The 26,182-nt window shown below is 38.4% G+C and overlaps 5 protein-coding genes and 1 pseudogene across 6 annotated transcripts in view; 3 read left to right on the plus strand and 3 right to left on the minus strand.

The window, feature by feature from the left end:
* Positions 1 to 3,741, minus strand: part of LOC145489065 (pyroglutamylated RF-amide peptide receptor-like) — a 5,989-nt gene extending 2,248 nt beyond the window's left edge. Inside the window, exons 1-5 of the mRNA XM_081467968.1 lie at positions 3,478 to 3,741; positions 1,959 to 2,089; positions 1,206 to 1,482; positions 578 to 829; positions 1 to 229 (exon numbers count right to left, since the gene is read on the minus strand). The exon at positions 1 to 229 is cut by the window's left edge and continues 2,248 nt beyond it. Of these exons, the coding sequence (XP_081324094.1) occupies positions 1 to 229; positions 578 to 829; positions 1,206 to 1,482; positions 1,959 to 2,071 (871 nt within the window). The 5' untranslated portion in view covers positions 2,072 to 2,089; positions 3,478 to 3,741. The remainder of the gene's footprint in view (positions 230 to 577; positions 830 to 1,205; positions 1,483 to 1,958; positions 2,090 to 3,477) is intronic.
* LOC145489067 (adenosine receptor A3-like) overlaps positions 1 to 26,182 on the plus strand; it is a 252,168-nt gene that overhangs the window by 73,195 nt on the left and 152,791 nt on the right. The window lies entirely within an intron of this gene.
* On the plus strand, positions 7,692 to 11,905 carry LOC145489497 (uncharacterized; annotated as a pseudogene).
* Positions 12,783 to 16,703, minus strand: LOC145489496 (uncharacterized). Of its 2 annotated transcripts, none has more exons than XM_081468477.1 (2): positions 15,206 to 15,560; positions 12,783 to 12,814 (listed from the first exon to the last, which is right to left on the minus strand). In XM_081468477.1, the coding sequence occupies exon 1, from the start codon at positions 15,558 to 15,560 to the stop codon at positions 15,210 to 15,212; it is 351 nt and encodes a 116-aa protein (XP_081324603.1). In that variant the 3' UTR covers positions 12,783 to 12,814; positions 15,206 to 15,209. The 2 variants fall into 2 exon arrangements, with proteins under 2 accessions (XP_081324603.1, XP_081324604.1); XM_081468478.1 differs by lacking the exon at positions 12,783 to 12,814 and adding an exon at positions 16,618 to 16,703 and having other exon boundaries at positions 15,073 to 15,563.
* LOC145489494 (uncharacterized) lies at positions 16,977 to 22,527 on the plus strand. Its single transcript, XM_081468476.1, has 5 exons — positions 16,977 to 17,258; positions 18,480 to 18,550; positions 18,920 to 19,026; positions 19,599 to 19,708; positions 20,486 to 22,527. Exons 1-5 carry the CDS (start codon positions 16,977 to 16,979, stop codon positions 20,822 to 20,824), a joined length of 909 nt encoding a protein of 302 aa, XP_081324602.1. The 3' UTR covers positions 20,825 to 22,527.
* Positions 24,793 to 26,169, minus strand: LOC145491441 (uncharacterized). The gene is made up of 2 exons (XM_081470632.1): positions 25,068 to 26,169; positions 24,793 to 24,994 (listed from the first exon to the last, which is right to left on the minus strand). The coding sequence occupies exon 1, from the start codon at positions 25,989 to 25,991 to the stop codon at positions 25,563 to 25,565; it is 429 nt and encodes a 142-aa protein (XP_081326758.1). The 5' UTR covers positions 25,992 to 26,169; the 3' UTR covers positions 24,793 to 24,994; positions 25,068 to 25,562.

The raw sequence follows: 26,182 nt of genomic DNA on the forward strand, positions 1-26,182 counted from the left end.
TTTTCATCTTCTCTCTGAATTGCTTATTCAACAGTGCATACACAAAGGGATTGATAGCAGCATTGAACAAGACCATTGTGTTAGCGATGGCGATCGGGACGGGACCAACGCTGCTAGGGTCAAAAGCCCTCAAGGTGTAGGCAACTGAACTTGTGCCCCAACAGATTCCAAAGATGGCACTGACAGCTACTACCATCAAGGTGACGCGCTTCCGTACCCTGATCACGCCCTAAGTGTTGGTAAATGAAAAGATGTAATTTTTTGGGGGCGAAGGCAACATTTCAATTCAATAAAATAAAAAAAAAATAAATGTGCTTAGTAATAAGTAATAAGTAATTACATAGTAACTTTTAAATAAGTTTTAGACATGTCTCGGACCGAATGGTCTTCTCAGAAGACTCCACCAATAATAAACCAAATAATTAATAAGTGAAAAGCTCTCAATAGAAATATTTGGATCGCTAAAAAGGAAAATTTATTGTTTTAACCTTACATACACCACGTACGTGGCCACGAATGCCTGGGTTTGAATCTTATACTTGTTAAATAACGGTTTTTAAAAGTTAAAAGTACTTACCGTTTGATGTTGGTTGTTTTGAAAGTCGTAATTCTGCTTGAACCACAAAGTGTATACAACTCTGGAGTAGGACACAACCATCAGTACAAGAGGAAGAAATGCCAAGGCATCCCACAACAAATTATAACCCACAGCCATCCACTCCTCAGGGTAAATATACACACACGAGTCTCTTTCCTCGTCAAAGTGCCATATCAGGAACGGCGGAATATTGATAAATATTGACAACATCCAAACAGCAGGAATTATCACCTAAAATAGTGAAACGTGAACCTCTTGATATTGACTGAAAATGGCATAAAGATGGCTGGCTATAACTAACTGTTTGCAATACATAATCTAACATAGAACGTGTGCAGAGTGAATGCCAGCAACTACAAGATTGGAGACGAATGTTACGACGGTCTTACAAGAACATTGGGAGGAGTCTTACAAGAATGGTGTCAAATGTTTAACTAAATTCCCATACTAGTCAATGATGGGACATCAAAACGGATACTATTAGTTCAAAATACTCACCGGCTCATGTCTAATCATGCGGTAAGAATTAACTAAAACGTTTTTTTTTATAAGTCAAATAAACACTATATAGCCGAACCAATAATAAAAAAATGTCAGTTAGACTAACTTTCAAATTATCCATGGTTATTTTTTCTTTGTCACCAAGAGGATAAACCACTGCATAATATCGCTCGACGGCGACCACAGCCAAGGTGAGTATTGACGAGGCTGCTCCAACCCATGCCAAGGTTCCGGTTATAAAAAATTTACATAAAACTGTACCAGTCACTCCGTCCGGAAGGTTGGTGAAGGAAAATTGGATAATGAACACATTTGGGGAGATAAACGTCACATACAAGATATCAGCAACAGCCAAGTTCACGAGAAGATAATTAATGGGAATCCTGTGGAATATAGATAACATGATATATACGCATAGTAATCGATCGGGCATTCCTGGGTAAGAGAAGCTCGAAACGGTGTTATAAATACTTCCGATAATTTTAACAGATTTAAACGCCTGAATGGTATATGAAGTCTACATAATAAGTATGCGAATCATGCGGTATGAGAATCATGATCGATCGATCAACCAATCCACCAACCAATCCATCCATTGAAGGATCAATCAGTCAATAGAATCAATCAATCAATCAAGCAAGCAAGCAAGCAAGCAAGCAAGCAAGCAAACAATCAATCGACCAAAACCTGTCTTATCTGTTCACAAACCCAAAGTCAAAAAATGTCAAAGGTTTTTCGATATCCACCAGGTACTTTTCTTTTGTTTCAAAAGTTTTATTAAATCTATCCTCAGTTGTTTGAGCATGCTCCCACTGAATACCTTTAATAAAGTATACACAACGTGATTTTCTCCGAATACCTCATATCTCGATTCTTTTTTATGATCGCACACACCAGAGAGTTTCCCACGATACCTAAAATAACGAATATGGAGAGTACTGTTGTTATAGCAACGCCTGCTGAGCCGGACATGGTGGAACATCATCTAACCTGAATAAAAACAAAACAACAATTTGTAAACTAACCTCGTTCAAGTGGAAAGAGACAAGGAATGGAAATTCTGCCGTGGTCTGCTGGATAATTGGCCGGATGATGCAATTCAAGAGTTTTCACTGGCTCAGCCTTCAAGGTATATGAACAATTCAACAATGGCCTATTAATATGGTAAGCGCACGAGTAATGTTTTGGGGCGTTTTCATTTCATTTTATTTTAGTTTCCTATATTTTGGGGGCGTTCTTTTTAAAAAACTATTCCCTTGGCGCTTATGGGATATGAGATAATATGTTTATTTTTGCACAGCTTGATTGGAGGTTATGACGTCAATGCGCAGCTGGACATTTTTCAAAGACAGCATTGAGTGAATCTAGAAATATAAAAGTGCTTCCAATCGTTTATAACTCACATTCCAGGTGAAGCTTTAATTATATTCGGTTCCAACGAGAAATCTTCTTCTGCAGACTCCATATTGAGATCTCTTACCGTGCAATGACGTCATAAATTACCATAAAATAAACATGGCGACGCCCAGATGATTTAAACTGAAAACCAAACACCTCGTATTCGAACCACTTACAGAGATATCAACTTAAAGCCCCAGGATCAGTTAAAAGGAATCATTAGGTATACTCTGGAACTTGAACTGCTTTTCAGCCAAGATTCCCTTAATTGTAAACTCAGGCAAACCGCAACCTATATTTGTAATAACCCGGCGTCTTAAGTTAAGCGCGTCTTTGCCCCGTTAGACCCGTTACTGTAAGACAAACTGCTTTTTTTTTGTCCTTTATTTAAGTAGGATATTCGTGGAACATAAGTAATTGATCTACAAATTTCCAGAATGACATGAAAACTGAAACAATAGACGATAAGCAAACATATATAAAAAAAAAGGTTATTGCTCGTGGTATAGCGATTCTAACGGCCCTTGCGAGTTTTGCTTAAACATCACGAACTTAATTTAAATACGCAATATCTAAACAGTTTAGAGAGAGCAGATGCCAGTTTCTTTACTTCGCACATATCAAACGCTAATGTGAAAATATGCATTAGTCTTCTCGCAAAAATCCGTTTTTCCGTTTTATGAATATCCCTTGACTTTCTACCATTCAGGTAGGTATGGATAAATCACAGAATTGGACACGAAGGAATCAGCCAAATTACCACAAAAACCTTGTTCCAGCAAAAAAAAAAAAAACCTTTGGCAGCTGTGCGACAGAATATACAACGGGTTTGGTGGTTGTTTGTTTGTGATGCAGAAGTCGGTGTTTTATACAAATTTTAACTTAATGTGATAATTGTTGCTTGAACCTTACGCTTCATTCTGGGAACATCGACTGGGGACGAACTAAGTAAAAAGAAAAAAACCATCAGTGATACTTACCTTAGGAAGCTACGGAAGAAATGGCAGCCAATACGGAAAATAGATATCTGAGCTCAAGGTGTTTCCAAAAGCGGAACTTTACAAGAACACCAGTCAGTTGGTGACATCTGAATAATTATGCCAATAATCATTATCATCACAAAAGAGTCCCTTAACCCATATGTTTTATCAGATGAAAGCGGGTAACTGAGCAGATTGAACGTGAAATCTTCGTTTTTAAAAATAAAATATTTCGCATTACATTTACCAAAAACTTCACTTACGTTGTTCTTTTATATTATGTATAGTCGGGCTCCCTTTGAGTTAATTTCTTGGGTTGCTTTTTAATTTCTTTATTTAATTCCACCTTGGCTGCGAAGTTTGGGGGGTAAATAATAGACCTCAATTTATTTTAATCCCCCTCGCAACCAAAATAAATTTTTGACATACAGAGCACGTCGATATCAGCTTGAGGCAGAAGGAAATTAGGAGTGATTATTTAGAAACTGCTGGAGATAAAAACGTCCGGTCTCAGCTAGGCGTTTCGAAGAGTTGTTTTCATGTTCGGAGGCTAAATAATTAATTTGAATTAGTAGTTGTCCATAGATGAGGAAAAAACAAAGAAATATCGGTTATTATTCTGATTAAATGTTCTTGCAAGTTAGAACTAAACGTTTTGTGTTGGTTTAAAAGCTGCACGGAGAGTATGACTTCTATTTATGGATGTCATCCAACGACCATCTGTCAACCCGGGCTGTCAACAGAAGAGTTTACTTGTGCCAGAGCTGTTATTTTGCTGCACGTCTTCCCGTGCAAATTAATTCCAAATTGAACTCGAAACCGTATGATTACCTATGCAAATAAAGCTGCGTTTTGAAATTTCTCCGGTGTAGTGTGGACGGGATCTGATTCATAGACTAAGAACACTTAAAAATAAAATAATGTTTGGTTACACAGGAATGGCCAAGTTCAACCTGATATTTGCTTGATTGTCAATATATATATAATAAAAGCTCCATACCTGTCAACTAACACTATCAATCAAACCCAACTGTCTCCTCGAAAAATTTATAACAACAGACGGTGGTATTTGTTATTCTTTCAGGTTAGGTTGTTACACAACTCAGAAGCTCAACGATAGTCGAGATCATTTAGCTCGTAAACTACATACTCGAAAGTTTCTTTGTCCAGACACTCAGGGTCACTCAGGTTAAATAGCCGAAGCAACGAAAACATTGCAATTGTTGACACGGTGAGAAGGACTGCTATCAGATTTACTGGGGACTGCATAGGTTCTTGCCCACTTGTACAAAAGTGCAAAGAGAACATATTGTCATTCCACGGCCTTTCAAAAGGACGGAATCCACTTGTGACAGCGACGTAAACAGGATTCCTTGAAAAACCACAAAAAGCTCGCTCACAATGGCTTTACTATCTGATGTCACTTAAATTTTGGTCTCGTACTCTTTTCAAAGTTGGATAAACATCAAGTAATTCATTGTCTTATTGTTTAGTTGTAGCTAGTTGTTGCAGCACGGAAACCATGACACAAAAGTATTGCTTTGCCTCGCAAGAAGCAACCCTGACGCCATATAGCTGCAGCAGTAAAAGTAAAAAAGTCTTCACAGGTACGATGGACGATATAGCCTAATGTGACTTTTCTTTAATGAATTTTGCACCCAGTCTCCCGCGCGCACAGTCTCCCACGTGCCCAGTCATCCGCGCGCCTACTCTCCCGCGTGTCCAGTCTCGCACATCTCGCGTTTCTTCATTAGCTTGGCCTGACATGTCAGTCATCTTCCACCCTCAGCCTAATGTCTTCACGGTCGTGATTACTAAAGGTACTGGGGTCAGTTGCTCAAAAGCTGAATAATGGTATCCATCGGTCGCTAACAACGGAATAACGTAGTTTTTTCGTTAGACCAATTCACTGAATATTGATTCTGCGAATGATGATCACCACCCTTCGCTCAATTGAGCCCAGAACCACTAGTACGAAAAACGACCAAGACGTCTTCAGACTAATATTGCGCAACAAACTCGGATTGTGCAACCTGAGCGTTAAGTGTCGAAGTTCCTTTTTTTATCTCGTAGGTCCACCATTGGTAGTAATTATATTAAGATAACAGAAAATCTGACAAGCAGCCAGTTTCTTTCTTAGTTCTCGGAGAGTAACGTGTAGGGCGCGCAGCTATTTTCTCTTTCGCGATTACTTTTGCTTCACGCTAGACGAAGAAAAACAAAAAGCTGCTTCTAGTCGCGGGACGCGGCAAAGCGTGCTAGGTCGAGTTTCTTAGAATAGGAATGTGTTGCAGGAGAATTCGGGCCATCAACTACAATTAGTGTTAACCACTCGTGATCATATTTTAATTGTATACACATTTAAACAGATCGAGCTTTGTTTAAGCACAAACGTTATCTTCTACACAAATGGATGTTATTAATTTCGGCTAGATAAGGTCTCTTAAAAACTGAATGTATACAAATCTATTGCTTTCTGTCTCTATTTGAGCATTGACCACTATAAACATACCAGAACAACAATTCTCAATCATGCTCCTACTAGAAATGTTTGCCCACAATAAAACAACTAAACGTTCATCCAAAGTTTACAACGAATGTTCAATTCGCTGACAAATAATCCGTCAAATAATCGAGAGATTTTAGTCAGAGCGAAGTCAATTGCTCTAATCGTCTCCATAATTTTCAGTGATCATGAACTTCTTCCTCGGTCGGCCTCGGCATTGCCTTTAGCTTTCATTCTGTCGAACAAGATTTCGTAGAAATCCAAAGGCTTGAAGATGTCCATCTCTAGGGCGAGCAACTGTTCTGGGCTTAAATCTTTGGCATTTTCAGTCAACACTCGGTTTTTCATGTAGGGTTTGGTAGCTGCGTCTTCAGCTGCAAAGTAGCTGTTACAGGACATGGTCTGATGTCGGCTTCTGAATGTTGCTCTGTCAGGTAACTGCTTGTGTTGTTCTTTGCGCTCTTGCTGTCTCTTTGCAATAACATCGGACTCGCTGGACCGACGGTGTTTGTCAACCAGTGTCGGACGTGCCAGTGCCTTCATTTCGCTTTCCTTGCCTTTTGCTGTGACCTTCTTTTGCGATGAGGCCTCGCTTTTTTTCTGGAAAACACGCTGCTTTAATTTCCTTAGTATCTCCATTTTCAGGTTTTTTTGATGGATTCAGGATCAGAATGATCTTCAGAATGATGAGGGTCACTGTAACTCCTCTTTTATAGACCGCGAGCTCCTTGGCGGAATCTTTGTAATTAGGCCACTCCTACAAACACAACACCTTAAATTACTACGCCATAATTGTGTTACTCAATACGAGGTAACACCCTTTCATTTTCAAGGGAGCCGCGAAGACCTCTAATTTCACCGCTTTCGTTTACCTTCGCCGCTTTTTTAGCCAGCAAAATGCGTCAATAACAAACGCTGATAAGCAACTGATTTTCAAGCACGTAGACCTTAAAAAGTATAAATTGAGATAACAAGGAAATTGAAAATTGATCTTGGAAAACAAGCAAGAAGTGGTCACCTACTCTTCCCTCATCCCAAATTGACTGATGTGGCGTTTTAGCGGCAGATTTCATCTTTTACAGGGTTAACTAACTAGGCCCCTCCCAGGAAGACAACACCTTACATGACTTACGTCATGAGACCGCTAATTAGTAAGAGGTGATACCGACTCGTTTAAAAAGATACCGCAAAGCTCACTATGCCCTGGTACTGTCTGAGGTCACCGTGTTGTGTTCTTTAGAAAGACACTTTACTCTCACAGTGCCTCTCTTCATCCATGTGTATAGATACTTCCCGCGAATTGTTGGGGCAACGTGACAGGATGCTGGGGGGGAGGGGGGGGGGGGTTACTCTCTTCGGGAACGGGAGTTGTTCGTCGGAAATTTTGAAAAGTATCCCAAAGAGGTACCATGATCCTTCTTTGTGATTGTAGCTTGACATTTTTAGCGCTAAGAGGCACAAATTCTAAAACAACACATTAAATGGCACATTCGTAATTTTTTAATAGCGTTAAAGACGATTGCTTTGAATACCTTGTACTCATAAAGTTAATTTTCAACTCCTTTTTATATGGCAGTCTTCCCCCCCCCCCGGGGGGGAGTAACCTACGATGGACTATCAGTCCATCAAAAAGGATTACCAATAGTCATTGTCGCGCTTCATGGCTAATGCTGCGTAATAATTCACAGGACAAAAACACAAATTTTGGTGACTTTAAGAAATAATTAAAGGAACCTGAAAGCTGTTCTTAATCTTTCGTTGTCTTTAATGTGACAGTAAACTTCATAAAGGTTCAATGAAACTTTAATCGGTCTTTAATTAACCTTAAGTTAAACTTTAAAAACTAAAACATTTAGGTTACCATTAAGCAATCTTTTTTTTATTTCCAAAACGGACCTTAAGGTTTTGTACCTTTAAGGAAGAGTTAAAGTAAACTAAAATCCGTATAATCTCTTTTGACATCTTAAATTAGAACATGAAAGTTGGTAAACATAGTTGAACTTTAATCAATCTTTAATTAACTTTTAGTAAACCTTAAACAAAGCAGATATTGTCCCACTAAACTTCACAGCTCGTGACTTCCGATAGAGAATTATGGACCCGGCGTTCGCGCTCGATGAAGCTAAAGGTTACGTTTATTGCGCTCATTGTGATAATGTCGTATCGCGTTCGACCTACGAAAGACACGAAAGGAAAAGGTACTCAGTTTTATCCGATAGCACCAGGCAATCTACAGTAGAGTCTTGCGATTTAGATTCTGGAACATCAAGCTCTTCAGACGATGAAGGTTAGTAATTTTAGATTCGTTTAGATCTCCTGGACATGTTTGAAGCATCTTCGCGTTTTAGCGAGTGTGTTAACTCTCCAAAAAAATGCCTCCTTTTGAAACCTACAGAAAGAAACCTTGATGAGCAATCAGTGCCTGGAAATTCCACTCAGGAAGGACCAAACTCTGTGCAGGTAATTAATGTACTGTTTGAAATGTGCACGTGGCACGCCATCAAGCACACGACTAAAATACACGAAACATTTTTCCCACTGCCACCAAGCCAAGGTTAAAAACTTGATTTTAGTACTAAAACGCAAAACACTAAAATATCAGCATGTATGAGATCCCTTTTTCCACTCAGTCTTGACTGATCTTGATTCGGGGAAAAGACCTTTGTGGTCTTTGTCTTTGTATTTAGTATCCACCGTCCTGAAATATGCGTGGTAGGCAGAAAACATCCGGCCCGGGCAAGGCTTTTATTGTATTTTATTGTTTGTTTCCCCGGCAACGAATTGAATAAAGCGAGCGACATCATCCACCTCCCAGTTCCACATTGTTTAGTAAAATTTGTCTTTGCAGCATGAAGACTATGGGGGCGTTCGTTTTGAATCAATTCAGAATGAACTATCTAGAATACAAAGTTGTTTGACTCATAAATCACTGAGGAGGGCAGAGAAGTAACGAGAAGATCTCAGAAACGTTCGGATGGAACCTTAATGCCGGAGGGGGGGGGGGGGGGGGACTTCGCACATGAAAGGGTGAGGATGCTCGTCGGAAATTTTGAATTAAACCCCTCAAGGAGACCAATCATGGCGTGGCTCAGGATTTTTTTGACCCCTAAAAGAGACCATATTTAAAACATGTTAAATATATATTTTTATATTTCTTCCCTCGATCGAAACCCTAAACGAGACCTTCACGGCTACATATAGGCTACAAATGATGGCGTTTTGCCTTGAACATCCTAAGTGAGACCAAAACCCGAAATTTACACCCCTAAGCGAGGTGACGAGCATCCCACCCCTTTCATATGCAAGTCCCACCCCCCCCCCCTAACCTCCCCTCCGCCGGGGCTAAATGAATCTTTCCGGGGACCGATGGCGTAGATGTCTGTAGTAGCCAAAATGACCTTAAAACTTGATTTGAACCCCCTTCCAGTTAAGTCAGTAATTAACAATCACTTCCATTTAATTGTTTTAAATATATAAATTCGGAGTTACTGATCAGGAGCCGCGGTTTGATCACTGTTTTCGTCATTCTGTACTCGTTTCAGTCCGAAGACGACAACCAAAATGATACAGCTTCCCCTTCAAATGACGATGAAATTGAAGACCCGGGTAGCAGCAACAGTGATGATCACCAAAGTGACGAGAAGTCAAGTTCCGATTGCGAGTCCGAAGAAATCTGGAACGGGGTACTACCCGAGATGTTGTCCAGAGACATAGAAAGTGCCCCGCCGCTTCCCGAGTTTCAGCGCCGGCAGACACCATTACAGAAAGTGAATTCACTGATATTTTGGTTTGTTTATTTTCTGCTTATCTGGCAAGCGACTTGCCATCTGAGTGATAATGGAATGGCTTGGTTGCTCCGGTTCCTCGTCTCATGGCTCAAGGTTCTGGGCATAGAAATCTCAAATGAAGTTTTTGAGAAGATAATATTGAGCTTCCCTGGATCACTCTACCTCGTCAGACAATTCCTGAATTTTGATAGAGATAACTTTAACAAGTTTGTGGTTTGCCCCAAGTGTACGAAGCTGTATAAATACGATTCCTGCCTTACGATGGTGAACAATCGACAAGTTGCCAAAACGTGTAGCAACACTTATTTTTCCAGAGGGAGGAAAGTGAATTGTAATGCTACTATTGTCACGCGAGTTACTCTTCAAAACGGTAAATCGTGTTTTTACCCAATCAAATATTATTGCACCAATAGCATTATCGAAGAGCTCGAAAAATTTGTCCAGCGGCAAAACTTCGCCTCGAATTGCGAGTTATGGAGGAAAAGAGAGGTGGGGGAACAAATACTTGCCGATGTATATGACGGGAATTTATGGAAGGAGTTTCAAACCGTTGGTGGAGCAGATTTCCTGAAGAAGCCCCGGAATTATGGCTTTATGTTAAACTTTGACTTCTTTCAACCAATGACACGTCGGAAAGATTACTCAGTTGGGGTATTTTATTTGGCAACTTTAAATTTACCTAGAGCTGAACGTTTTAAATGGGAAAACATAATTGTCATTGGCGTTGTTCCTTCACTTGATCGTGAACCTAAAGATCTGAACGAGTTCTTGGAGCCAGCGGTGGATGAACTTAAGGCCTTGTGGAAGGGCGTTCGTTTGAAGTCTTCTCTAAGCAGATTTGCTTTAATGTTCCGTGCTGCAGTTATGTGTGTTTCCTCTGACGTTCCTGCAACTCGAAAGATCTGTGGATTTAAGAGTCACTCAGCAGTATTTGGATGCTCGCGTTGTTTAAAACAATTTCCTGGTGGCTTTGGGGAAAAAAGGGATTATTCCGGATTTGATCGAAATCTGTGGAGGTCCCGTACTAATGAAGACCATCGTCGACAAGCTGTCAAAATTGCTAAGTGCAAAACAAAAGCCCAGCGAAATTTGCTGGGTCAAAAAAGCGGTATCACGCACTATAGCATCCTACTTGATCTTGACTACTTCGACGTTATAAGATTTTGCACCGTTGATCCGATGCACAATCTTTTTCTTGGGACAGCGAAAAAGATGTTCCAACTATGGAACGACATGAAATTATTTTCCCTGAGTCAACTGAGAGACATCGAGGACAGAATCAAATCATTAGAAGTACCTGGTGACATCGGTAGGCTCCCAACCCGAATAACCAGTAATTCGGGTTCATATACGGCTGAACAATGGAAAAATTGGACACTAATATACTCTATTTATTGCCTTAAAGGTATCTTACCGGAGGATCATTTCAGATGCTGGCAAACGTTTGTTTTAGCTTGTAAATACTTCTGCCAGTCGGCTATTTCCAAAACCGACCTGAACATTGCCGACGGTTTGATCCTGAAGTTCTGCAAGTCAGTCGAAAATTTGTACGGCAAGCATGTCGTTACACCAAATATGCATCTGCATAACCATTTGAAAGAGGTTATACTTGACCATGGACCGGTTACGAGTTTTTGGTGCTTTAGTTTCGAACGCTTCAATGGTATTTTGGGCAGCACACAGACAAACAAAAGATCTGTGGAACTACAACTCATGAGGCAATTTCTAATGTCAAGGTATTTGAAAGATATGACGCTACCCACAATGTATCAAGATGAGTTTCTGCATTTGTGTTTACCAACAAGTTTGGGAAGCAACGAGGGTGAAGAAATGTCCCCATCAGACTGGTCCACAGGTCACGAGTTTAATAACATTGCGTCAACTGCGTCACTAGATGGCATAAACTGGAGAAATTATTCAGGTGTAACCACACCTTCATGTTATAAACTAGTTCACTTGGACGCGGATGATTTGACTGTGCTAAAATCAGTTTACCAAGTCATGTACGCAAACATAGATATTGTACCAAGTGATCTCGGGGAAAGCATACACAAGTACGGCTCTATAAAGATTTGGTCTACCACCTTCGGGTCTAAATTGCAACCAAGAGGGATACGTTCAGGCCAAATTTTAGCATCCTGGCCCGCAAATAATGGTCAAGTCCTGAAAGAAACATTCTGTGTGTCTGCTGGCATTGCACAGTATTACTTTCGCCATTCAATTAAGCTGGGAAATGATCATCTCACACACTACTTCGCTTGCATGAGATGGTATATACCCGACGAGGACACAAATAGTTATGGGAATCCTGTCAAAGTTTTCAAAAACAAGTTCCAGCCAGGAGGACCATGTTCATTTATGCCTGTTCAAAGAATCTTTTCCAGATTTGCTACTGCCAAATTTGAACAAGGGGGGGAAAAGAAAATTGCTGTGTCTCCCATCATCAGAAATGTTCATTTATAGAAATCAGTTTAATGAACTGCAATCTAGTGAAAAAGTATATGATCGCCTTTAATTAAGTTGAGCATTAATTATTGTTTGCACGCGTGATCACGATAGAAATCAAAAAAGTCTCTTGTTCGATTGTCAATCCAAAACAGAATTTCTACAACTTTGTAATTACAGTGGCCTTCTTCATATTGTAAATATCTTTATATGCAATCAGTCATGGCCCATAAAGATAATGCTACAGCCTGTATATAAGCAGTAAATTCAGAACTTAAGTGAACCCTGTTACATGAACTGTGTGAATCAAAACTACAAACAAAAAATATATACAATCGTGCATCTCGAAATTGCAAATAGTCATGCGGAAAAGCTGATCAGATAAGAAAAAAATCAGCAAGCCACAACGGTAATTATCATTTGTTTTGTTGTGCTTTTGGTTATCCTTTGATTTGGCTCTAATTAGTGGATACATGTACACAATTGACATGTCAATTGGCAAGTCACATGGTTCAAAATGTTTCAATTTGCTTATTTACCCAAAAGATTTCTATTTCAAATGGAAGTTGCCAAGCCTCAATGAATTTCCTTGAGATGCCTGAAAAAGATGGAAGAAAAATGAATAGTTTTGTAACACCCACTGGCAAATAGCACTAAACATCACCATCAAACATTGTGTAATCTAAGTATTTAAATAAGTTATATTTTTGAATAAAACACTAAGGAGATGTGTTTTAAGAACCAAAGTCACTTGGTGTGAATGTGGTCTCCAGTGTGCATGCCCAAGTCAAAAATGCCATCAAGCACTCACAAATGTACTAGCTAGCAAAACTGATCATTGCGTTGGTTTGAATGTGGTCGCTCGTCTTGACACAATTACGCGTAAAGATCTGGCACAAACGCTGTCACTCACAAAATGTACCAAGTATCAAGATCTCCCATTGTGAAACCCTTAATCAGTAAATTGTATTGTAATTTACAACACAACAAAGCTGCCAAACTCTTCATTTGCATGCCAATTAGGAATGTGGTCACTCTATTACAGTCCAATTAAGCTTTACCATCTCTCAGTCAGTGGCAAATACATGTAGTACTAGCCATCAAGATCAAACATGTGTAATCTAAATTCAACAGTTCTATTTTTTAATAAACCATCGAAATGTGTTTTAAGAACCAAAGTCACTTGGCGTAAATATGGTCTCTGGTGTGCATGGCCAAGTGAAAATGCCATCACGCACTCACAAAATGTACTAGCTATCAAGGTCTGACAATATGAAATTAACCAACGCCATATCATTCAACAAAACAAACACAGGTCAAAACTGATCATTGAGTTGGTTTGGATGTGGTCACTCGTCTTGATCCAATTAAGCGTAAAGATCTGGCACAAATGCCTTCACTCACAAAATGTACCAAGTATCAAGATCTCACAATGTGAAACCCTTAATCAATAAATTGTATTATTATAACACAAGAAAGCTGCAAAAATCTTGATTTGCATGCCAGTTAGGAATGTGATCACTTATTACATATACCAATTAAGCTTTACCATCTCTCAGTCACTGGCAAATACATGTAGTACTGACCATCAAGATCAAACATTGTGTAATCTAAATTAATAAGTTCTATTTTTGAATAAAACAATGAGATGTGTTTTAAGAACCAAAGTCACTTGGTGTAAATGTGGTTTCCAGTGTGCATGGCCAAGTCAAAATGCCTTCACCTCACTCACAAAATGTACTAGCTATCAAGGTCTGACAATATGAAATTAACGGCCAACCCCACAACATTAAACTAAACAAACACAGGTCAAAACTGATCATTGCCTTGGTTCAAATGTGGTCACTCGTCTTGATACAATTAAGCATAAAGATCTGGCACAAATGCTGTCACTCACAAAATGTACCAAGTATCAAGATCTCACATTGTGAAAACCTTAATTAATCAATAAATTGTATTGTTATAACACAAGAAAGGTGCCAAACTCTTGATTTGCATGCCAATTAGGAATGTGGTCACTATTACAGTTCAATTAAGCTTTACCATCTCTCAGTCACTGGCAAATACATGTAGTACTAACCATCAAGATCAAACATTGTGTAATTTAAATTAATAAGTTCTATTTTTGAATAAAACAATGAAATGTGTTTTAAGAACCGAAGTCACTTGGTGTAAATGTGGTTTCCAGTGTGCATGGCCAAGTCAAAATGCCATCACGCACTCACAAAATGTACTAGCTATCAAGGTCTCACAATACAAAATTAATGGCCAACTCCATAACATTAAACAAAACAAACACAGGTCAAAACTGATCATTGCCTTGGTTCAAATGTGGTCACTCGTCTTGATACAATTTAGCATAAAGATCTGGCGCAAATGCCGTCACTCACAAAATGTACCAAGTATCAAGATCTCACATTGTGAAACCCTTAATCAATAAATTGTATTGTTATAACACAAGAAAGCTGCAAAAATCTTGATTTGCATGCCAATTAGGAATGTGATCACTTATTACATGTACCATCCAATTAAGCTCTGCAATCTGTCAGTCACTCACAAATAGTACCAAATATCAAGATCTACAGCTGTAGTATTGTTTTCTATCTAAAAAAAATGCTGTCACTCATGAAATTTACCATTATCGAGATCTTACCTTGTGAAACCCTAATTATCAATGAATCCTACTTTGAAAACACAAATTCAACCAATATGAATTGAATTTGTTTACATGATTAATGTCTCACTAGATGTGCTGAGAATTGTTTAAAAGGCATGGCAATATGTGCCTTTAACAAAAAGAGAAAATAACACTTAGATGAAACAAAACAGTTTTTTAGTTACTAAAAAACTAAAGCATTCAACCAAGCTGACAGTGCATTGAAACACTGCTCTGGCAATATGTGATGACTACTAAGACCACTGCTTAAATATTACCTTCAAGGATCTTCACATTTTTTGTATGCCATAAATTCACATGATTGAATCTTACCTTTTTATCCAAACCATTCATCCCCCAAAGGGTTTCGTAAGAGTTTAAGCAGCTTCCTTTTGTTTTCCTGAAATCTGTAAAATCCCACTAGAAGACGATCATGCTTTGGATCAGGATAACTATAACGCCTCTGGACTTCGGGATCATTAGGGTCAAGATAACAACCTTGCAGAATATCACTACCAGTTTCACTTTCACTGCTATCCTGTCCAAGACAGCTGTCATTGTCTGTGCTTGTTGAAATCTCATCATCATTATTAACTTCTTCACTGACTACTTCTTCTCTTTTCCTTTTTAATCTGTTCCTTCTCCTTTTTAAGTATTCCTTGCGTGCACTTTTATTGTGCTTTCCCATTCTCTTAAAATAATGAAAACAGATATACTAAAAATAGGGCTCATCCTTTTCTGCATTATTTTTCGTATATTCTCAAACTACGGGACATCAATTTCCTTGATTAAGAGATCAGGACCATTCCTCTACGGTTTTAAGCTATTTCCTTCCACTTAAAGTTTAAGCAATAGAGAACTTTTTCCATGTTTACATAGTCTCATCTAAACACAAGGAGGGTAGGGAGAATTCGACAGTTATGCAAACCCAAGATGTAGTTGAGGGTAACTTTCGAGAATTCTCCCAACCTGAGTACTCCATTGCTTTTACCAGTATAAAATAATTCTCAAAAATATGCGCGAATCTAAAATGTCACAACCCCGTTTACATACTCTCATCTAAACACACCTATTGACCAATGAGAGCCCGCATAGTAGCTCAGTTATTTTGTAAAATGCATTATTTGTGACTGGTGTGACCAATGAAACAGATCAGAGTCACAAGAGGAAAAGAAGTTGTTAGAAGGAAAACTTACTGGTGCTTAACATTGACCCAAAAAATTCCGGCAGAAATTTTGGTTAACAGTCAAAATTAGGGATCAGACAAACCTGTAAAATCAAGCAATTGTGCACTACATGTACCTCAGGAGGTAGTGCACTATATAGTGTTTTCGTTTGGAACAAGAAAATCAGAAATTCTCTGTATCATTCAAAGTCAACGTAACCAGTTTTTCTTAGTAATGGTAAGCACCCCGTGTGCAAACCTGGTTGATCAGTGGTGGTCACTACAACTAGAAGAAAAAGTAGTTTAAATTGGTGCTATATTTCCCTTGTAATGCCCCAGGGTTTGGATGGATGTCACTTGGGCTTTCATTATGAGTAGCCACTAGCTTTCTAACCGGACCAAGAACCATACACTTGGATTTATACTGTATTTAATATATACACTAATGATGAGAGCATGTCGATCTCAGGTTATGCAAGCTTACTTCTTTAGTCAAAAAATTGTCCATGTGCTTGAAAAGCTTCTGAAGACATGTGAAGCGGCAAATTAGGAGTATTATCCAAGAATAAATGGAACTTACCTTAAAACTATCACAGAGGAGAGTAAATTCAACGCTCTTTGACCTGATTTCCCGCCGAAGATCAAGCGTAGTAGAGAAGGCTCGAGTTTCGGGTTAATAAATGACACTGGAACTTTGACATTGGTTAGTGATCACGTGAAGCACTAGATTGAGGCACCCGTACCGGTAGTTCAAATAAATTGGCGCGCTTTTTCGGCGAGCGTTCTTTACTCTTCGAGGTTGTTAGCTACATTCTTGTCTTCTCCGAGTTTGCAAGTCCTTTTTTCTTCTTTCAATATCTACGACATTTGGGTCGACTTTACATTGGAGATCAGCCAACCAATACCTAGTCATTGTCGACAAGCAGGAGATCGAGAATCATGGTAGAGCGAGTTGATGTACTCACGGACGTTCGAGCTAACTTGTCCGACGAATGCTTGGTATTATTGGAGGAAGTGATAACAAGCAACAGAAAACTTGCCGAGGAAAACAAGAAGCTCAGGGAGGAGCACGAAAGAAACAGCAAAACTCACGCTGAAGTCCTCAAACGGATCGAGCAGCGGCTGGAGAGCCAAGGAAATGCTGAAGCGGGAAATGGTACTCGAAGACGTTTCCATCGTCGAAGACAGACCACGCGAATTGTGGTACCAGCTGCATGTAGAGTAAGTGAAAAGTTTACGCATGAAATTTAAATTTTGTTGGATCTTGTTTGCATGAGAATGAAATCAGTGACCCATATACAGATCGAACAAATTCGTTTGAATGATTTCTATTGTTTGGCTCTCGAGTATCATAATTAAGGACTTAAGCTTAATTAAGACGGAAATCAAGCGAGGTTAACTTTGAATTTTTCTGCTTCTCAGCCTACGAAATACAATCTAAAATATAAATTCTCAAGACTAAAGAAAAAACTTTCCTTTTCCATTTTTTTTACGTATGCGTATGTGACACAGTTAATTTGGCGCGCGAACGAAATTATGCGTGCATAATTGTTCAGATCACGTGTTTTTTGATTTACCTCGGGCAAGGTTGAGGTTAATGTAGAATTTTTTCGCTTCTAAGCCTACAAAATGAAATCAAAGAAATACGGTTTCATGACTTCACTGAAAAATTTTTCCTATTCCTTTTTCTTTTGATGTAGTTGTTCGCGTTTAAAGAAACATAACGTAATTGGGCGCGCAAATGAATTATGTGTGCATAATTATTCAGACTGTTAAGTGGTGGTCATGTTGTTCGGTTATTTTTGATTTACCTCAGGTGGAAAGTTATTATTAAAGTAACTTTTTGACAGTAACAGGTGGAAACTTACTATTAAAGTAACTTTTTTAAACATTTTAACATCCATTAGACAAATTCCAGGACCATTAACTAAATTTCTCTTGACCAATAATTCTTGTTATTGAAACCTAAAGCTTATATCTAGTGTTTGTAGCCAATAAAATGTACACTCTGAGTGGCCATTCTTAGGGCATTATTCTTTCAAAAGGCCAACAGGCCTACAAAAACGAAGCAAAAGGTAATTGAAGAAAACATATTGCTTTTTCCTGATTATGGTAGTTGCTGAAAAGTAGTTGCTCTTGAAAACTTTTGAAAAAATAAAGGAAAATGTGCCTTCAACTCAAAAGCTTAAAATTATTTTCTAATGTCGTAAAGGATCCTTGCAATGTCATTTTCAGTGAAACTGCTTAAAACACATGTAGCTTTGTCAAACTGCACCCTAAATGAACAAATAAATTGTACCATTAATAAACAAACTCAAAAGAGTCTGTTGTAAAATGCTAGTCAGTGGCACTAGCCTCTGTGGAAAAGAGGAAATAAATTCAATCCTAGAAGGCTGTCAACTGCAATAAACTCTATTTTTAACTGAAAGGTTTCTTTCTCAGAGATCAATCAGGAAAATGTACAAAGTTCTGGCCAAAAAAGATGACTTCCATGGCTTCTACCTTGATGAAGAGTGAGTAATTCAATGATATGGACATCTGATTTTACAAGGCAAAGTGTCTTGTCTAATACAACACAAATTGGGGAAAGTGGCCTCCTGTTTAAAATTTATACATGTGGGGTAACCTTAACAACACAGTCTGTAATCCTCCACAACTATGCTGCAAAAACGAAAATTGCTTGTCTTTATTTCTGCCTTGTGGCTGACATCAACCATCAGGCAGAGTGATAAAGGAATCCCTGTCTTGCAGAGTAATCTGTAATAACACCTACAGCTGTAGAACTATACATGATGTCCAAAATGTGTCTTGTTTTAAAATATCTGAAGTGCAGTGTTACAATGAAGCAAACTGAATGTTTTGTTGATGCTATATCTTTTTAGAGTAAGTTCAGAGAGCAACAAAATAATCTTTGAGAGGGTTATCAACCAAGTGCTTATTGAATATGGAGGACCAGAGAGATGTCCATGGACTAGGGCCATTATTGAAGGTACACTGCTTTTACCAAGGCAATTTATGTAAATGTACATTGTGTATTCATGTGCTTTAAATGTTGAAACTGAAACTTGTTCCATGCATGAACTTTGAAGGGGTTTAATTAAGGGCAGGGCACCAGGCAAATTGACCAGCTGTGAGGATGATTTTGCCCACTCTGTTTGACCACCTAGGGAAAGTTTTCTACAAAGAAGTTCAGTTTATAAAGTTTTGCCTGCCTGCGAAAACCAGTTGCCCTCCTGTTGAAAACATTAATGAAACCCCTGCTGGTTCCATTGATTAGAAATGATTTCTGAAAACTTTTCTTAATCACAGCCATTACATCAAGAAATGAATAAATAAATAAATAAATAAATAAATAAATAAATAAGGAGGTTGCCATGCTTGTTTGCATGCTATAGGGCTAATTCTAGAAAACCTGCAAAATTATTCCTGGGTTCAGTCCATCAATTCTCATCAAATAGTCATGTCAAACGATTATTGCCAACTATATATTTAAATAACAATTGTCTTTTCTGAAGTGTTTAGTCTGCATCATACATGTGCTACCACTTCTTTTTTTAACAGCTGCTTTGCAAAGATATTACCTGTCTTGTTACGAGACAAGGCGGCTAAAGAGCTCTTCTAAATATGAAGATCACAAAAGGAAGACTCGCAAGAGTGGCCGTCAAAGAGAGGTAGCTATGTACTTTGCACTTTAAGAAATGCCATCCAAGCTGTGAAGGCAGGTTCAGACTTCTGAAAAGAATATGAAATTAATCCAAAAAGATGGATGCTTGGTAGAAAACCACACTTTTTTTTCTTTTATTAATCCTTATTTGTTTGCCTTAACATACATACATGTAAACTCAGGCTATTAAACCTGTTAAATTTCACTATATCACTATGCAGCTACAATTGTAAGTGAAGCCAAAAACACACAGAGTTATGCATTGGACTACAACAGATAAAGCTCTTTTAGCTACAACCCAGTGTGCTCAGAGAAATGAAAATATTGTAAACAAATTGGATCATGTGTACTAAAGGCATCCGCAGTCGAGTGTCGATCAATACCCTTGATCAATACTCAATCGACACTCCATCGACACCTCAGTTGACACTTGATCAACACTCCACCGTCATCTCGGTCGAGTGTCAGTCAAGAGTCGACTAATTTTCGATCGATTGATATGAGTCGGTTGACACTCACATACTATCGACCGACTGTTGATCAAGTGTTAATAGTGTGTAGACCGAGTATCAATTGGGATGTCGATCAAGTATTGATCGAGATCTTGATTGAGAGTATCAATCAAAAGTATCGATCGACACTCAACTGCGGATACCTTTAGTACACATGATCCAACAGATTTATAGTTGAACAAAAGTAATTGAACAAACTCAAGATGTGGTTTGACTGTATTGTAAGAAGGTGAATATCTTACTCATCCTTTTATATAATTATGTATTTTTAGAAGTTGTCAAGACGAACAGCAGCCCTTGAATTGGTCAACTGGGCTGACCAGCATGAAAAGGGCAAGGCTGCAGAGATCCTTATCATGGATGCCATGAGCAGCGAGGAAAGCTGCTGTGAGAATGACGAGAATGGCAATGCAAAAGTCATGAAGTATGCTGTTAAGAAACTCTCATGGGAAAGCAGGCAGCTCAGGAAAATGAAAAAAAAGCTGGACAAAGCTTATCAGAAAAGGCTCACAAAGAGGGCAAAAGAAAGAATTTTGCCAAGAATTGAAGCAGAGGAAAAGTCAGAACGTCAGTCCCCAACTGAATTCCCTCAATGGGCTCTGAAAGAGTAGACATTTAACCCTGTAATGTTTCTCTCTTTTTTTGTATCTAAGGTTGCTAGTGGTCACTGGTTGACAGCATGACAAAGAATTTTAAAAAAGCATACAAACCTTTATATGGTTTTTAAGAGCAGATCATTGTATTTTCATATTAATATTTGATGAATTTGTCATTGACAGATGAATGCTCATAGAGTTAATTGACATCATAAATTTGCATTTTTAGTAATAATTATTTATCCTATAGAAAATATACCATCACGAGAATACAAGCTAGAAACATTTTAGGACTCCAGTATGAAATAGCAACCAGTAACAGCCAACTGACAGATTTTCAGTCAAAATACTTAATTTTTTTTGCAAGATATATGTACAGCTACTTTGAAGTTATTCATACTTCAAAATATACAAGATTGCAAAGTTGATCTAGCTTCTTTAGCCAGTTATTCAAAATGGACCCATACTGTAGTTCTTTTGAAAGAGAGATTTCTTGTTATAGTTAAGAATATTTGATCAACTTGAAAATCCTCATTAATTATTTGTTAAGTCATTGTTCACTGGCAATCAGAAGTATTTAAAGGGAAAAAAGGGTCGAGGAGTAGACCCAAGCTAGACCTTTCTTGTACTCAGCTTTGAGCAACATTTATCATTGACATGGTTGAGTTGCCTCAGCAGAGGCTAGTGTAATTTGTCTGTTTTTAGAGAGAGAAATTGAAGATAATTCTCTCTGGATTGGAAACTTTTGTTGGTCCTGCTAAGGCAAGCTCAGTCAGAGTTGCATGTTTACCCTATGTGTCAGGTAGGCCATTGCCCCCATAAAGTGCAATCAGATAAAAAGAAAATGAAGAGATAGCATTTTTTTCTCAAATGACAAACAGGTGAATTCTGTTAACTTTGAATTAAGCTAACAGATATTTCGGAATTTTCTAATTTTGTAGCTGTTGATGGACAGTGTAAATGTTTTCTCATTATTTATTGTAAATTGCAATGCAGTCAGCAAATAATGTTAAAAATATCTCATGTGATGATAGAATGCAGAGGAACAAGAACCATTAAAAAATTAATAAATCAATTCTGATATAAATTGGGTTTCACTTTACTTTAGTTTGTTATGTATCCAGCAAAATGAAAAAAACAAAACAATTTGCATGGCAGATTCCAGTGATTAACTTAATAAAATATTGTACATGTTTTCAAACAAGCTAAGGAACTCCTGCTATCACTGCCCCTTTAAATTATGATTAAATGCCTGGCCTCGATCTGGTGGAGTATATTTCCCAAATCACCACTTTTGATGATTTTTGCCCTTTTTCCATCAATTCCAAAAAGACCATTTTCTGAGCATTTAGGGCACACTATAAAGGTAAATTAAAGATTACTTGAAACTTTTATTTAACATTTAAATGGTATTAAAAGGCAAATTAAAGATAACTTTTGGAGCCACCAAGCAAAAATTAAAGCTAAACTAAAGTAACTTAAATGTACCTTTAAGACAATTTAGAGGATCTTCCTAAAGCCTATGAAATGAGCCTATAGGGTAACTTTAATTTCAGCTTAATGTGCTCATGAAATGGTTCATAAGAAGACTTTACTTAACACATGAAAGTTCAATTAAATGTTCATTTCAGGAATTTCGTAAATGAATTAAATATTGTTTAAATGCCTCCAATGTAGACCTTTAAGTTAGCTTTAAAATCAATTAATTGAGTTATTTCACCCTGTGTAATGGCCGGGTAATTATTAACCTTGCAGGACTAGGGAACGTGGCAATCAAGACAACCTATCTTCTAGCACTATTTTGAATTTGCAGCAATTTGTTTTGAAATTGCAACACCAGTTAATAAAACCATCTTTTGTTGTGAGGTCATTAAGTTGTGTTGCGAAATACAAAGAAGACCTAGCAATTAACCGATAATTAAGAGTGCTAACAAACTAGTTAAATACTAACGTCATTGCACTAAATTAATTTAATTTGCCTTAATTAAGTTAATTTGCCTGGTGCTGTCCGGCGTGACAAAGATTGCCCAACATAGTCATCATGCCGTTATTTCCTTCCACTCATAGTTAACTATGTTCCACCAGAGAACTCACAACCCGCCCAAGAATCTCGTCTGACTCCAATCTTTTGCAACCCTGCTATTAACTTAGACAATCATTGGGCCACGTCCCGAACATTCGCCTGAGAAAATCTTTCACCGTGAGTGAAATTCTAAAACTTTATTGAATAACATAAAATATGGAACTTGTTTCAGCTCATTCAGTTTTTCTCATGTTTGAGTCTGTCACTAACAAAAGTGGTTAATATCTTCTCTTTTGTCTGATGATTCATTCGTTCATTCATTGGTTGGTGGGTTGGTTGGTTGGTTGGTTCGTTAGTTCGTCCGCCGTTCGTTCGTTTGTTCGTTTGTTCGTTCGTTCGTTCGTTCGTTCGTTAATCTGACTGTCCCTCAACTATTTATTCGTTGCTCGAGTAAGTCCCTTTCTTCCTTCATTTTTTTTTTTGAACCTCTCTGCACCCGCGAGCCCTGCGATTGCACAGGCCGCTGATTATAAGTCGTGCAACTGGTATTTTCTCACATTATTCGGCCAATCGCAGATCTTTTTCTGTAAATCCCACACAACTCCCGTTGGAGGAGTTCTTTTGAAAACTATCCCATCAGAACAGGAGACGTATCCTTCGGGGTTATCCGGGTCTGCATGATCTCCATCGTCTTTTCCTTTACAGAAATCTTCCGAAATAAATCAAAAGTGGAAATCAAAATGCTGATTTTCAAATCTAGAGTTTAAAAATTATTCTATGTAGTTCTTATGCAAGAGAGGTATCACAATATTTTATGTTATTTATCTCATCTAAAAAAATTACTTTCAAACTGCAAAAACCTAGATCCCGGAACTGAGTAGATTCCTGAGGCAGAAAAACACCATCCTCGGCGCTTTGTCCTGTTGTTTTACATTATTTACGATGTAAGAGAATTTTCCTAAAGCTTCTTTGTTTATTTTCACGTCATGAATCCATATTAACAGTTGCTTCAGAGGGCTACCTGCGTCCGCAAGGTCGCTACTTTCGGAGCTAAGCTAGCTATAACTAAGGAAACTAAGGTTACCTCCTCCTTTAAGTTGCTTGCAGATTGCATGCTGACAATAGTGCAATATTAAAAGGAAATTGAATAATGCAATTCTCTAAGAAACGTCGGTGTTTTTTGCGATTAAAGACGGCACAGTTTTTACCATCTTATTTAAGCTAAAGGAGATTTACGTGCGCGCTGTGTATGGCCAATTTAGCGGGCCGTAATCTACTGTACGGCCCGCTAAAACTTAAACAAAATGTTTCGTGATTTATCGCCAAGTGTTCTTAACTTTTTTAGCAAATAAAGTTTAAATTTTTCTTTTACTTCTTAAATTCTGTATTAAAAGCTGCTAACGACTTAAGAGTCAGTTAACAACGATATCAAATTGACTCGTTTTACTTTCGACGTGCGTCAGAAATTTGAAGCCGTTCCGCGTGAATAGAAATCGTCCCCGAACCCGTCAGACACGCAGTACAGATGGAGATAATAAAAATCTCACTAACCTCGTCTTCTCGGTCCGTACTGTAAGTTACGGATCCTCTTCTTTCCCCCTTCGTTCGATTGATGGCCCGCGCGCTTCGCGCTTGGGCCATAAATGAGGGTCATAAATGGGAAAAAACTCTGTCCGTAACTTACAGTACGGCCCTCGAACTCGGTTAGTAAGAGGCATTTATTATATGGCTATAGGTCCGTGATCGGGTAAGATGAACCAATTTCTGCGCTGTGATTGGCTACCCGACCGAGATGGCGCTTAGTCTTGCCCGCTCGGGACTACCCGCTGTGTCCCGCAAGAAAAGCTTGTTGACCAAGCTTGTTCGGTCAAAATGGCTTGATATTGGCCTCGTTCTTTTTTTTTGCGTGCTTATGGACCTCGAATCCGTCCATAAACACGCAAAAAATGAACTAGGCCAATATTCAGCCGTCCTGACCGAACAAGCTTGGTCAATAACCCATAAATATTGCAGAAAGATTCGGACCATCGACTACAATGAGTATTAATCATTAATGTTTTAATTAACCATACATTGATGATACAAATTGACATTATCAAAAAAGCAACGTTATCTTCCACACAAATGGATACCTGTTATTAATTTCGGCTAGATCAGGGGCTCTTAATCTACATCTACATCTACATTTATTTAGTTGATAAAGTCCCGCAAGACATCACATCAACTGTACCAAACATATATGAACGAATAAATACAAATTTATTGCTTTCCGTCTCTAATTGCACACTGACCACTATAAACATTCAACAATAACAACAATCATTTCGAGTTGCTTCGCATTTGTGCCAGCCAATAACTGAATATATTTAGTGACTACAGTTTGAAAAGTTACGCTGTATTTACATTGCGCGCCCTTTAGTACGTACTTAGCTCTGAAATAAATTTTTGCCCACGATAAAAGAAAGAAGTCCATATCTTACAACAAAACATGTTTCGGATGAAACATCATCCATCGTCAGTTATATCGTCAATACTAATTGAAAGTGAGCAATAAATAAATATAACAATGTGGGATGACAATATGAATAATTAAGGATTAAGGCGTATTTATTTAGCGGTTCAGTTCGCTGACAAATAATCAGTCAAAATACTGAGCGATCTTAGAGAGAGGTCAAATGCTCCGAATCGGACTTCTAATGTGAGCACTGATCAATGATATGAACTGATTCCTCAGTCGGCCTCGGCATTATCTTCAGCTTTCATTTTGTCGAACAAGATTTCGTAGAAATCCAAAGGCTTGAAGATGTCCATTTCCAGGGCAAGCAACTGTTCTGGGCTTAAATCTTTGGCATTTTCAGTCAACACTCGGCCTTTCATGGTAGCGGCGTCGTCTTCGAAGTAACTGCTACAGGATATAGTCTGAGTTCGGTTTCTGACTGTTGCTCTGTCAGAGGAATGCTTCCGCTGTTCTTTACGCTCTTGCTCTCTCTTTGCAGTGACGTCGGACTCGCTGCAGGATCTACACCGTTCGTCAACCAGTGTTGGACATGCCAGCGTCTTCATTTCGCTTTCCTTGCCTTTAGCTGTGGCCTTCTTCTGCGATGAGGTCCCGCGTTTCTCCTGGGCCAGATACTGTTTAAATTTTCTTACCAACTCCATGTCCTTGTTTTTGGTGAATTCAGGATCAGGATGATTTCCAGAATAACGAAAGTCACTATAACTCCTCTTTTATAGACCGCGAGCTCATTGGCGGAATCTTTGTAATTAGGCCACTCCCACAAACACGACACCTTTAATTTCTACGTCATAAGAGTATTATGCCAGGTTACACCCTTTGATTTTCAAGGGCA

The sequence above is a fragment of the Orbicella franksi genome, chromosome 6 (assembly GCF_964199315.1).
Source record: "Orbicella franksi chromosome 6, jaOrbFran1.1, whole genome shotgun sequence".
Classification (NCBI taxonomy): Eukaryota; Metazoa; Cnidaria; class Anthozoa; order Scleractinia; family Merulinidae; genus Orbicella; species Orbicella franksi.